The 14,205-nt window shown below is 31.7% G+C and overlaps 3 protein-coding genes across 6 annotated transcripts in view; 1 reads left to right on the top strand and 2 right to left on the bottom strand.

The window, feature by feature from the left end:
* Positions 1 to 10,266, bottom strand: part of didum (dilute class unconventional myosin) — a 35,174-nt gene extending 24,908 nt beyond the window's left edge. For all 3 annotated transcript variants that reach the window (XM_085188110.1, XM_085188111.1, XM_085188112.1), the window contains exons 1-4: positions 9,887 to 10,266; positions 2,210 to 2,332; positions 1,448 to 1,566; positions 582 to 664 (exon numbers count right to left, since the gene is read on the bottom strand). In XM_085188110.1, the coding sequence (XP_085044236.1) occupies positions 582 to 664; positions 1,448 to 1,566; positions 2,210 to 2,332; positions 9,887 to 9,913 (352 nt within the window). In that variant the 5' untranslated portion in view covers positions 9,914 to 10,266. The remainder of the gene's footprint in view (positions 1 to 581; positions 665 to 1,447; positions 1,567 to 2,209; positions 2,333 to 9,886) is intronic.
* Positions 10,267 to 10,493: 227 nt separating this feature from the next.
* On the bottom strand, positions 10,494 to 11,539 carry LOC146537345 (neuropeptide IMFamide-like). The gene is made up of 3 exons (XM_085188113.1): positions 11,467 to 11,539; positions 10,998 to 11,133; positions 10,494 to 10,773 (listed from the first exon to the last, which is right to left on the bottom strand). Exons 2-3 carry the CDS (start codon positions 11,131 to 11,133, stop codon positions 10,682 to 10,684), a joined length of 228 nt encoding a protein of 75 aa, XP_085044239.1. The 5' UTR covers positions 11,467 to 11,539; the 3' UTR covers positions 10,494 to 10,681.
* LOC146537344 (neuropeptide SIFamide-like) lies at positions 11,035 to 13,598 on the top strand. 2 transcript variants are annotated; one of them, XM_085188114.1, is made up of 3 exons: positions 11,035 to 11,171; positions 12,879 to 13,003; positions 13,339 to 13,598. In XM_085188114.1, the coding sequence occupies exons 2-3, from the start codon at positions 12,886 to 12,888 to the stop codon at positions 13,428 to 13,430; spliced, it is 210 nt and encodes a 69-aa protein (XP_085044240.1). In that variant the 5' UTR covers positions 11,035 to 11,171; positions 12,879 to 12,885; the 3' UTR covers positions 13,431 to 13,598. The 2 variants fall into 2 exon arrangements, with proteins under 2 accessions (XP_085044240.1, XP_085044241.1); XM_085188115.1 differs by lacking the exon at positions 11,035 to 11,171 and adding an exon at positions 12,409 to 12,512.
* The last annotated feature ends 607 nt before the right edge of the window (positions 13,599 to 14,205 follow it).

The following is a 14,205-nucleotide window of genomic DNA, read 5'->3' as shown; positions in this document are numbered from 1 at the left end:
CGATCGACATTCTCTAGCTATAACTGTCTAGATTCATGGTATTTTTTTTTCTAGATTCAAAAGTGCACCAGTAGTGCTGCGTGCCGCGGAGCCCTGCAAGTAAAACATGCTCCGGGTAGATAGCTGTGGAACCGCCATTTTGTTTTATTTCGCTGTAAAAAAATTTGATAATAAAGATTAATGTATACCCGATAACACCCTTAAAAGCTTTTTTTCAATTACCTTCAATTTTGGAAGCAAAAAATTCGTGAAAAAATCTTTTTTTTTGGACCGTTACAGTGGCCTAACCCCTTAATTACGTATTATTAAAATGTCTTAATTACGTCTGAAGAACCACTCTAAAGAATACAACTTTATTCAAATGATATGTTGAAAGAAAAATATAAAATATAATGGTTGTTGCTTGTAATTCTATTCAATGTTACATTTATACATAAATATTTTTATATATTGAGATTTTAATATTTTCATAAAATTACTTAAGCCACTACATAGTCTATTACTTAAGTTAACTTCCTGTTAAATAATTGTAACGTGGACAACAGGGGCAAATAGCATTTAATTGTATTAAAATTACATACCATATATGGGCAGGTCATAATATGGATTGATGGCAACCAGCACAATACCGCAATACGTATATATTGCATTACGATCACAAAATCTGAAACAAAACAAATAATGTATGAAAGGAAGATCAAAAATTAAGAAGTCTACTCGTGGTCTACCGAGTAGACCATGATGATATAAAAACTAATATATTTGTACAAACAAAAAAAAACAAGGGTTTATTTATTCTAATATTTTAAGTTACTTAAATAAAATTTTAAACAATTATAAAATAAATTATTCAATATTCATTATAAATAATAAATATATATTTTCAAAAAGATGCTTTTAAAAATACTTTTGTTATAGTTAAAAAAAAAACAACTTTCTTAATGTACTTGTATATATTATATCAGATAACTCACTGTATCACACCTGTTTGTACAAGTGTTATGATATCCATACATATTTAGAATATATGGTGCCTAATAAAATATTTTTAATTCTTTATAGTAATGTGTATTCTCAAATTCTCAAATTCCAATGATTTAAACGTTTGACTTACCTATAGTTTAATTTAGAAAATATAAACTAACAAAAATACTTTCTTTTCGACTATTAAACAACATTACAAATATATTTACAAACATATAACAAAACAAATGGTCATAGTAATCACACAGTTATCTGTGAAGGATGTAATTCAAACCTACGACCTCCGATAAAATAGTCAAGGCCACATTAGATATAAAAAAACCACATCTTTTTTCAGATTCACGCATCCCGCAAACCAGTTAGGCAAAGAGAACATAGTGTCAAAACACTCCGTTCTCCGCTTTACTCCTAAATTAGACGTTGCGTGTTCGCTGACGGAACTCAACGCCGCGCCTTATCTTACCTGACTTTAAGATTATGCAAAACAGCCGGCTCGTGCAGGTAAGAGAGCGACGTCAGGTCATTTTGACCGATGAGCAGTGACGGGTTACGTAGTGGCGGCAGTTTCGTTTCGTCTGTTATCTGGGAATAAATTATAGGGTAAGTAAAGCCCATGGAGCCCACTCGTGAGTACATAGAAATTAAAAAAATATAACCTTTTAATTAAATATTTTAATTACATTAAAATCCAAACCATTATTGGAAATAAACTCTGTGTTTATTTTATTAAGCTGACCGTGGGTTAGGTTTTACTGGAGTCCTACTATTATTAGTTTTTAGTCTTAATTGAACACGCTAATGAAGCCAATCGTGGCGTGAGGACACGAGCTTGCTTCTGTAAACGCAGCAGTTATGAGTTCCATTTCCATTCGAGGATATGAAATATTTTTAGTTTCATTTCCTGTGGTAACGAGGCAATGCCCGTTAAACTTCGCCACTCAACAAGCAAAGCATCCTGAATTCGGCGGAAAGTGGGAAACAGAAATGTTTTCTAACCCTAGATTCACAATTTCTCTCTGAATACCGCTAATGCTATGTGCGGGATCCAGCGTGAAGCAAGAAAAAAGGACACGCTAATTATTACAATGGAAAATATCTCTATAAGTATACCAAATTATATATGAAGCTCTAATAGTTAAAGAAAGTAGTCAAGTGAAGAGCTTCGATTAACTGAATCCCGAAGATTAAGTAAAAGAATAATACTTATCAATATATCAAAACATACTTTAATCTGTCTAATTTCGCCAGTCTGGTCTATTTTCACAATGAGCACGCCGGATCGGTAGTCGCTGGTAACTGTGGCACCCTCCCAAACCTTCACCGGGTGTTCCACCCAGATTCGGGCGTCCTGGAACACAAAATATTTATTTTATTGAAACAACAATGAAAAACGTTGTACACAAATAAATTCTATTTTATTTTTATATAGAATACATATTTTTATTTTAGAGTTTTCTACCTACTTTATATTATTAAATAATAAATGTTCGACTTAAGCTTAAACATAGAAATGTTTGTTTTAGTCTAAATTCTAGTGTTTAAAATAAAAATAAAAATTAAGACAAGTAGGTAGGTATTGTATATACAGGGTGTCCCAGGAGTCAACGATAAAATGAAACCAGGTGATAGACCAAGTCGTGACAGTTATGAGAAAAATATAAAAAAAAATCTTTGTCATGTATTTTTCATATTATATTGATTTTAAAAAATATCGAAAAAACCGACACCCTGTGATGGTTTTTCAAGTCCCAGGAATACAAATATTACTCTTTCTTCATTTTTTTTTTCTGTAATGTAATCATGAATAACCCTTCTGTGAATTACAGTTTAAGATTTAAACATACCTGCATCAGTTTTCAATAAAATGTGGTGTTTTTGCCAAACATTAAATTCAGAATATTTAGTACACCCAACTTTAACCGACTGTACTATAAAAAAAATGTACTACACTGTTTTTGCAAGTAACTTTAAAAGTTGGCGCATTTAATCTGGATTCCGAAATGGTACGACACTTGCTGGATTACTTCTTTGTTGAAGAGAGAAAAATCGAAATACACGATAATCGGGATGACGTTCAGCTTTTTGGTATCTTTTCCGATACATTCTAGCTGCAGTATTTGCGTTATATAACCATTCTCCATGAATGAAATGCATATTGGCAATGTGTCAAAGACCAAGTATATCGCCTGCGACAGCCCGGACTCCAGCACTATCCTGGTACAGTCCTGGGCCAGCATCTAAGTCGGAAAAGTTCAGGTATCTTAGATCCGTCATGCACGAGTCTGGAGGCATCGATCACGATCTTTATAAGACGGATAAGAGTTTGGACGGTATCCTGCGATCACAGACCACACCAGTGACCTCTCGCCACTTAGCTCAGGCAACGCTTATCCGACTTAGGGGCTGGCCCAGGACTTATAAGGACAGTCCGGGGTCTCGCAGACCATATACTCGGTCTTTGACACATTGCCAATATGCATTTCATTCATGGAGAATGGTTATATAACGCAAATACTGCAGCTAGAATGTATCGGAAAAGATACCAAAAAGCTGAACGTCATCCCGATTATCGTGTATTTCGATTTTTCTCTCTTCAACAAAGAAGTAATCCAGCAAGTGTCGTACCATTTCGGAATCCAGATTAAATGCGCCAACTTTTAAAGTTACTTGCAAAAACAGTGTAGTACATTTTTTTTATAGTACAGTCGGTTAAAGTTGGGTGTACTAAATATTCTGAATTTAATGTTTGGCAAAAACACCACATTTTATTGAAAACTGATGCAGGTATGTTTAAATCTTAAACTGTAATTCACAGAAGGGTTATTCATGATTACATTACAGAAAAAAAAAATGAAGAAAGAGTAATATTTGTATTCCTGGGACTTGAAAAACCATCACAGGGTGTCGGTTTTTGCGATATTTTTTAAAATCGATATAATATGAAAAATACATGACAAAGATTTTTTTTTATATTTTTCTCATAACTGTCACGACTTGGTCTATCACCTGGTTTCGTTTTATCGTTGACTCCTGGGACACCCTGTATATATATATATATATATGACGACAAAGTGTGGCATTGAGTTTCACCACTAAACATGTCTCGAGAATTGGGCAGAAAATGGAGAACGGAGTGTCTTATCGCTAAGTTCCTTATGGCTATATATATAATTTCTACAGGTTAACTATTCATATTTGTTGTATTTGTCTACATGAAATAGTTACGGCTTCAAATCCGTTAGCACAGAGTAGTTCTAAACAGAGATAGTCAATTAAATAGCCATTACAAATAGAAAAAGACAATAAACAAAGTATAATAATAACAAAGTCTCACAATAGAAGAAAGTAAACGCACCTGTGTACAATAGAATACTCATTAATATTGATTGTATTATGCAACTCGTGAGTTATGCAACTTAGAAGTCTGCTGCTGAATAGGAATACTAGTTCACTGCCCTTGTGAATGAAATAAAAAGATGACAATTAATTATTTTTTTTTGGCGGAAAAGGCATAGAGCTTAACGTTAAGACACTTACTCCACTTCACTTAAATTGAGGAGTTTAGTAGTAACATAAATTACGAAATAAATATTTTATCGTGGACTTGTTTAAGATTTCACATGAAAAAAGTAAGCAACAATATCCAAAATCCAATAAACATTATTATCATTATTATTTTTTATTAACTAGGACTTTGAATTTCAATTTCAATCGATATTTTATTTTATCTTTGAATTCCTGTCCTGTCTTAAAGATGTTTTCCCAAAATTTCTTTCTTATTGCTCTCTGCTCACTTACTTGCTAACAACGATCCTATGGGCTAAATTTAAAGATTGTAAGGCCAACGGTTTTAACTGTGGCTTTGGGGTATTTACTATTTGGGGTATTTGACAAAATATATTTTGTAGTACACTATTAAAGCATTTGTTATCAGTGATGATATTCATTCGTTCAAGAGAGATTACTGTTATAAATATAAAAGAAAAACAACATTGATATTAGATAGAACAAGGTTTCGATACCATCTAATATGTCTGAATAGAACTTAAATAGCAACAAACAAACAAAACAATATTTCCCGAAACAGGCAAAAAGAACATACATGGCAACATTCCATATCAAAACCCACCACCCACCAACATACATCCATCCATATCCATAACACAACAGTATTTCTAATTAAAAGCTCACGTGTTCAACGCGGTGAACAAATCCTGTATTGAATACAAAGTCAAATTAGCCCATCACAGCGTCAACGGACGGTTCGTTGAGCATGAATGTATTGAATCCAATTAACGGGAATTAGCACACCCACATTGGTAAAAAAACAATTAAATTACGCTATTTTATTGAGTTGACAAAGTTAATAATTAGTTAAAGATTATTAGCTCGAGGCCAGTCGTGGCGCAGGGGCACGGGTGTGTTGCTGTAAACGCGACTGCTTGTGGGTTCGATCCGAAATCGAGGAAATGAAATATTTATTTAAGTTTATATTTTACTTTCTTCGCTCTGGTGTCGAGGCAAAACGCGGCGTTGCGTTACGCCACTCAACACGCAACGCATCCAGAATTCGGCAGAAAATGGAGAACGGAGTGTCTTAACACTAGGTTCCGTCTGCAAACTCTGTTGTGTGCGGGATACAGCATGAAGCTGACTTAAAGATTATTCGTTTGTTTTCAGAAGCTAGCAGTAAGTCAATTTTGTAAAAAACTAAGGAAAGCAAAATCTTTTGGCTAAAAAACGCAGATATTTTGTAAGTAGTTAACACGAATGAAAAACGTAAAGCGATGTATAAAATTTTTATATTAATTTGTAATTCTACAATTTACCTATTCCTATTAATTTTTACATAACCAGGCTTTTTTATTTATTAATAATTTAAAAATACATTTAGTTTTCAAATACAAATAACGGCCGTAGGAAAAACAAGAATTTGAGAGGCCTTTAAGCATACGTTTTGGAACCTATTTGGAAAATAAAACATATTATGATAAAGCAGCGAGGGATTCGAACACACTATCAATGCGGCTTACATTCACATACTGTACCATTGCGCCACGATGGCCTCAAATATAATAACAACTAATTAATTAAAATTTGTTTCGTAATAAAGCTTAGTAAAGATCACGAAGACTGGTTTTCAACGTGTACTTATGACATTTAAAGAATATTTAATATACCTACTATAATTATTGTATCGTAATTTAATATAATAAATAGCTTATATAACAAATAATATATGTTTATTTAAACAAATATGGCACAAGCGTGCGACTGTAAACGACAGGTTCGATTGCCACTCGAAGAAATCAAATATTCTTGATTTTCATTTCCTCAATCTGGAAACGAGGCAAAGAAAACAAGGCCAGTGTCTAAACACTCAGTTACAGTTTGAAGCTAAAAAAACGAATATTTAAAGTACCTACTAGTATTTCAACCTGCATGTATTACACTTATTTAGTGCAATAATGACGTAATTGCACACAAAGTTAAATATCGTTTTAGAATATAAACATACCGACAGTCTATTAAGCAAATTCTCATGAGTGACAAAAAACTATTTTAAAAACTACGAGTTTACATTTACATATTATATCATCACAAGGTTTTTATAGAATTTTTTCGAAAATTGTTTTATATTCCCCACTATGTACTTGAAATAATATAAAGATTGATTTTGTATTTTTCGTATATATTTTGAATGATATAAAAAGTTAGTACAACGACAAAAATTGGATTTAGCAGGTTTACACTCTAAGCCGACTCGAAAAGATTATTAAAGTTTGCGAAAAATGCGACGGTAACACTAACGCATGACAAGGATTAGAAAATAAAATAGTCATTGTCTTCAACGAGAAAATTATTCTATAGTTTTCATTTCGTACTTAAGGTTCCGTTTCCTATGTACATTTTTAACATAGCTTTTTCAATTCTTTAATAGTTTTTTCAAGTTTTTAGCTTCACGCCGTATCCCGTTCCCAGAGGGAACGTAGTGTTAAGACATTTTTCTCTTTTCACTGAATTTCAAAAACATTAGATCAGACGCACCACGGCGGCCTCCATTAGAAAAAGAAATAAAACAACAAAAACAGTTTAAGAAATTATAAAAGCACCCTCAAAAGTTTTCTATATTATGATCTCATCTTTATGGCAAGGATATCAGAGTTATTCTATCAACATGTCATGTTATCATCAGATCTAAACATGTGTAACAGTCTCAAAGAAGGTTAAATTAACTAATTGAAGTTTCGGCGTCATTCTACGCGCAATGTCTCGACGATTGGGCGGAATTGGGATATGGACCGTCTCGTGTCTCAATCAGCGCTGCCAGACATCCCGATTTTATAGTGAAAAACTTTTTCCATTTAGAAAATATTTTATATTGCTATCTAACACACAATACACTCATGAGCGCTGTTATTTATAGGATAATATAAATGTCTAATGTCTATTTTTTGGCGAAACTACACCGCTTTTTTACTTATACGTTTAAAAATCCCGCTGTTCCCCAAAGTAAAATTTAGGAAAAAACGTGAAGCTACTATTCTTTCGACGTCAAATCCCATTACTGAGAACGCAATATCGTTAAAATCTACTAACGATATGTCCGAAGCAGAATATCTCTAGTCTAGCTCCCTACTTAGAGCATTAACACAAAAAATACACAAATATAAAAAAATATCTAATACCAACTTCCCCTTGTGGCGAGAGTCGACGATATACTTCCATTTATGACATAATAATCAGAAAATAATAAACGTCTCACTATGAAGGGAACATCAAGCACTAAAGACAATTTTAAGATTGAGTCAGCAGATTATAAAAAAGTCTTAGGTCAGTTATGTATATTGATAATTTAATTAAGATACTTCCACCTTATCATAAAGGCTAAGAAGATTTATTTACTTTTCCTGGAGAATAGACTAGAGAACTCCTGAACATGTAGTATCTCGAAATTAAGCAGAGATTAGATTAGCTTTAGGCCTAGTGTGTTATATACAAATACTACCGAAATCTTTTTTAGCTTCTCTCTGCATCCCACACATACCAGGATAGGACACTTCCATTATCCATTTTCTATCTTATTCTCGGTGGAATTCGACGCCGCATTTTGCCTTGTCTGCTTGAAGAGATGAAAATATTAAATATGTCTGTGTTATTATTATTATTAAATATGTATAGTGAAAATCGAATCCATAACCATCGCAATTACAGTCATACGCCTCTTTGCAACGACAGAATGAACATCCACTTTCTTTTTCACTTTTCATAAGCATGATTTAACTAAGTGACTTTAGATTAATTATTGACTATAAAAGCAGTAATATAAAAGTAAAAAAATATTCTTATCAAAGCCTTGACACATTGCCAGCATGTAAATGCATTAAAACTTTCTTTTTAACACTACTACAAAAGTAAATATAAATTTTAAGAAACATATACCCCTTTATCACACCTTTTACTTAAAAGGTAAATTTACTGTATAAAATTTGATAAGTTTCAGATTTCTACATGAAATTTAAAGAATTTACACAAGTACCTATTAAAATTACATAAAGAAAAGATAACACCTTTATTTAGTATGGAAATAAAACTATTATCTTATCATGGCTCTAATCATTGATTGTTTCATTAAAGATACTTTTATATTTCCCCTAAAATACTTTCTAAGTGTCTTAGCAGAGTCCGAGCATTAATAATGCAATTATAACATATTAAAGATTATGATTATAGCATCCAAGTAAGCTGAATAAGCTAATACTGTGAATAAGATTATGACCCTTTGACCTTATTTTCATTTAGGTTCATGCTTGTGAAAGAATATAAAAAGTTAAAATTATATAATATAAAAATTATAAACTAAAAAATTAAATTAAAATGGCTTCAAATACCTATAAATTAGTGATTGAAAGTTAGCTGCTGTTCTAAAAATCACATGCAGAGCTTTCTCTTTTCCCCTGTACACCTCCATCAAATTCAGAAGGTAAAAACGGCATCCATAGTTCCCAATCCTCGAACCTGATATTGACTATTGATCATGTCTATCCATTGACACAAATCAGATTTTGGACAGGTATTTAATAGGGCATCCATTAGGGCATCATAGGCATTGTGTTTAAATCATACATCAGAGAGGCCAGTTGCGGCCAGCAGGGGCATAAAGTGTGACTCTAAAACCGACTGGTTGTTGGTTTGATCCCCACTCAAAGAGATGAAATATATATTTAAACTCATATTTTTCCATTTCTTTGTCGAGGTAAAGCATGGTGTACACAGAACGCAATGCCTTCAGGCTTCGGCAGAAACTATGGAACAGAGTGCCTTAATACTAGGTTCCCTTTGCCTACCCTGCTGTGTGCAAGATTATATAGTTTAGAATTATCTAGATTTATATGTATGTAATTAAATAAATACTATTAACAAGCAATTAGTATTAAGTGTTTCGGCATATACCTAGATGTAAAAAATCTAATAAGATTACTATTAGATTTGAATTAATTAACTATTTCGTATAAGAAGATAACTTTTATGTTTTTTTTATAATTAATGATGTAAGTTTCCAAAATAACTTAAGATTTTCCTCACAATCATAATATAATATCATAACTTTTCTTGACCCAAATCACATTAACATTATGATGCAACCGTCCAATTACAGAAAATTGTAAAAGCAATAAAATTATGTGTGTATAAATTATTCATATTGTAAGAAACTATATAAGTTCACGCATTTGACATAGATAGTGAAAGCTTTTATTATTACGTTAATTTACATCACTTATTCCCATTCATCTTCGTTTACATTAGAATTTAAATGTAGCTTCTTGTTACCATTTTAAGATAAAATTTCTTATCAATAATTAAAAAAAAACAAAATAGAAACAAACTATAAAAACTTTACCTTAGTGTACAATTCCTTCGTCGTCATTTTGAATAGATTTTCCTGGATTAATTTAAATAAAACACTTTATAATTATACCATTATTTCACGACAAGTTGGTGAGTTAGAAAATTCATTTTATAAATAAGGTAGATTTATAAATTTTTTGCAAAAATAAAAAAATGCGAAACACAAAACGTCACTAGATCACTGACTATACTGACATATGTCACAATTAAAGATTTTTATCGGCGAAGTTTATACGTCGCGTTTGTTGCACAATAAATTGCGTTTCCTTGAGAAAATATCATATTTTCCGGTTAGAAATCTTGTTGTAATGGAATATAAAGGTAGCGGCAAAAAACATTGAACATTTAGTGCAATTATTAACGATTCACACGAGTGTTGCCATGTTTCAACTTTCTTATATAGGTCAATTGGATGCGTCCCATTTTACGTTTATGTTAAATATCTTAAAATTATACTTTGACTTTTAAAAAAATATAGCAACATTTAAAGTATTTTTTAAAGCGAGTATTTATAGTAAGTATTTGAATGATAATATATATCATTTTAAAATATTATATTTGCTGAGCATTGATTTGGACATGTTAAATAAGACAAATCATTAAGTTATAATTTTTTATTTATTGAACTCATTTTCAGTCGCGTAAGAATCTAATTGGAAAATCTACATACTACGTTCACTACAATTATTTGTAAGATTATATTAAAGCATATTTGTTTATCGAATGTGATTACAGTAATAGAAGGTTATATAATATAGCTCCCAGATTATTTGCCATGGTCGATTATTCATTTGTTTTCTTGAGAAGGGAACCAGGTCTGGCAAGCTTCAGTTGCGATTTCACACAATGCAGTAAAAGTTTTGCCTCGAGAATCGTAGTCTGGAAAGAGTAATAGTTAAGTAAAATGATTAACAAAGCTTTTGTTGTTAATTTTATTTGATAATTTGTATTGAAATATATTTTGGATATTGTTTTTAATAATGTATTTTCCATCGGTTAAGAATTTAATATCTTGGTAGGTACTGTATTCGCTTTTTCTCTTATTTTATAATAGAGCAAAAAGGTTTTACGGTTTATACGATCGAAAAATATTTTATATTTACCAGAAGGTCCCCTCTTTCCAAACATGATGCCGTTCATGGGAGCGTTCTTATAATTGGCTTCACTAAGATCCATCAAGCAGAACAAGATGGTTACAAGCACCAAAGCGAAAGAAAGCTTGCTCAAAGGACCGAACATCTGTAAGAAACATAGGAAAATGAGAATTTTCGTTTGAGGTAAAATATTTTCCTATAAGAATTTATAACATAAAATATATTTGAAAAATTAAAAAACATACTAAAATTAATAATATATTCTATTATATTTAAAATATAGCAATCTTAAACTTAACATTATAGTTGTGATCAAAAATTTTATAATCAACGAAAGATTTATAAAATAGAAAAGACATAAGAACAAACAACATATAATCAATAAACCTTAGTGAAAAGTATATATAGTTAAATAAATTTTTAAATATTATGTGTATTGTGTATATCAAATTACATTTACAATACACATAAAAAATACCTTGGAGATATTAATATTTTTTGGTACTAGTAGCACTGTAGAAGACGTGATGTCAAATGATACGGGAAGACAATTTTCCCGCCGTTTTATAGCAACAAAATTGGAACACGGCGGGAGGAGTCCACTAACAATCAATTATAAGATTATTGGATACTGACCACATATTGACAGTGATAACGTTAAAGCCCGAGGGATCAAAACTTAGTTAGTGCATAATATTGATATAATATTATATCTTCCCTGAGATCACAATTATATTATATTTTGTTGAACTTAACAGATAATAGATTAATGTTTTTTTTCACTATTTTTCAGTTCTTTTCAGCATAAACAAAGATAATTAAGCCATAAATATTTTAAATTGGTCCTAAAAAGCAGGGCGAATAATAAATATAAATACATTAATGTTTGTAGCAAATAGAAAACAAGTAAAATAACTACAGTTTCAGCTAATTCAGTGAAAAAAATATTTAACAACACAGAGTCACACCAATGTGTTTTTTATTATTAGCATATATAAAAAAATAGGTAACTCGAGAAAAAAGAATAATCTTCAAAAATGATTGAAAGCTTAAATATTAAAATACAGCCTCCGCGGCAAAAGCTGGCTAAGCGTGTGACGTCATGCTGCGTCTTGCCAGTCGGCGCTTGCGAACACCTGCATACATGGGTTTGTTTTGCTAACGACGAAAAGCACGACGACGAGTACCGCTAATTCATCAGGCAATGCCTCCTCCTTATGCGGAAACGGACGTGATTTAATGGTATTGCAGTGATTCCCTTTGCTTACCCTGCTGTGTGCGGAATACACAATTTTCTTTTCAAAATTCCTATCTCACTCGTGCTAAAGTGGAACACTAATCCAATACATATTCGTTTAAGCAAACAATTTGTATCATAATGCAATTTTAGATGAAATTATATTTGTTCGTACAATAATTAATTTTATACGAGATTTGGTATAAAATGGAGGGTGAACGCAGCATCTGCATCATTTGAGTTTCAGTATTTGTGGTAACAAATCCTCTTTAGAAGCTTAGAAAAATGTAAGGCTATATACAATAGCAGCAATATATATATAATATTAAGTTAGATACCTCTCCGATTTTGGAAAAGATAGCGCGGTATTAGTACCGTTGCAAGTTTATGTCCGAAAAGACGATTTTCTATTTGATGCCAGAGGCACAAGTGTACGACTGTAAGCGCAACAGGTTATGGGTTCGATTCCCGGCGGAGGAAATGATATATTTTTTATTTTATTATCAACGCTCTGGTGACGAGTCAAAGCGCGGTGTTCAATTCCGCGCCTCGACATGCAATATCTCGAGAATTCGGTGGAAAATGGGTAACAGAAGTGTCTTTTTGTCTTAGAACGGAGTGCATGTAAGTATTTCAATTTATATTATTTTCAGTATAAAAATGCATGCCGCCATCATCTTCTCTCTTCTCGTTCTTGTATGTCTTATCCAACTGAACGAAGCGAATTACAAGAAGCTACCTTTCAATGGATCTATTTTTGGCAAAAGAAATAGCGTTGGTGTGTAATTTTATTATTTATTTATAGGTTTAATTACTTAGTTACCTATAGATTTTAGTCCGTTATTTCAGATATTTTTTAAAATTCCAAAACTTCTGTTAATCCAAAAATATATAAGAAGATTAGGGTGTATATCACGGTCAGTTTTTTGGTTTTTTGGTCATAAGTACGTATATTTATAAGTCAGTGAATGGTTCTTGTTAGTTATCCTTTGTGATATTTTTTTATCACTATATTTTCTCATACAAACAAATATTTTGAATACTGTAATCAATATTATTTATAATAATACCTAAATTAAAACATTTACATCTGCAATCTTCAATTTATTTCAGAATATGACTCAACAGGCCGAGCATTGTCTGCTCTCTGTGAGATTGCATCCGAGACCTGCCAGGCGTGGTACCAGGCGTTAGAAAATAAGTAATATATAAGAAGTAACTAAAATGATGCTTCTTTATATAAAACGCTTTTAACAAAATTATTTAAAGATTTTGTAAATGCTGCATTACGACAATAAATTGTTATTTTATCCATTAAATGCCTAAACATCTAAATCATGTATGAATAATAAATAAAAGTGATACTGAAGTTATTTTCTTCTTTTTTTTGTACGGCCAATGTTAGTATAATATGCACAAACATACCTACATAAAAATAAGTTAGTACATCTAATTTATTTATATGTATGTTTGTGTATATCTTAGTTGAATATTCAGGATTATTTTTATCGTTAGGTACTTCTGCATTTAGCGGAATTGCCAGAGTCAGAAATTCTTCTGTATTTGTTAAGACGCTCCGTTTATAACTTGACTTTTTCTTCATGATGTATCCAGCATATTACAGTGCTAAGAACTACAATTCCATTAAGACATTTCCGTTCCCCATTGCTTGTTGAATTCTCGAAGCACTGTGTGTTGAGTGGCAAAACTCATTGCCGAGTAATAAAGTTATTATTCCACTATGGCGTTAAATTAATAATCTAGTATAATAGGATTAAGAGTCCATTTAGAAGTTCAACAGAGTTTAGTGGAAGTTTCATATAAGGATTATCTATGAAGGGCTTACTTTCGATGAAAATATTCCCCATGGATTGTATGTAATAGCATTTTAATAAGTTTATATGAGGATATCCAACATAGAGGATATACGCACAGTGGCGACAAACGGTAAACGCAATGGTTGTGAGTTCGATCGAAATA

Source organism: Heliconius melpomene, chromosome 7 (genome assembly GCF_056956725.1).
Source record: "Heliconius melpomene rosina isolate 202511_hmr_F chromosome 7, ASM5695672v1, whole genome shotgun sequence".
In the NCBI taxonomy this organism is placed as follows: Eukaryota; Metazoa; Arthropoda; class Insecta; order Lepidoptera; family Nymphalidae; genus Heliconius; species Heliconius melpomene.
Note: the sequence above shows the minus strand (reverse complement) of the source record. Positions and strands in the feature narration are given on the sequence as shown.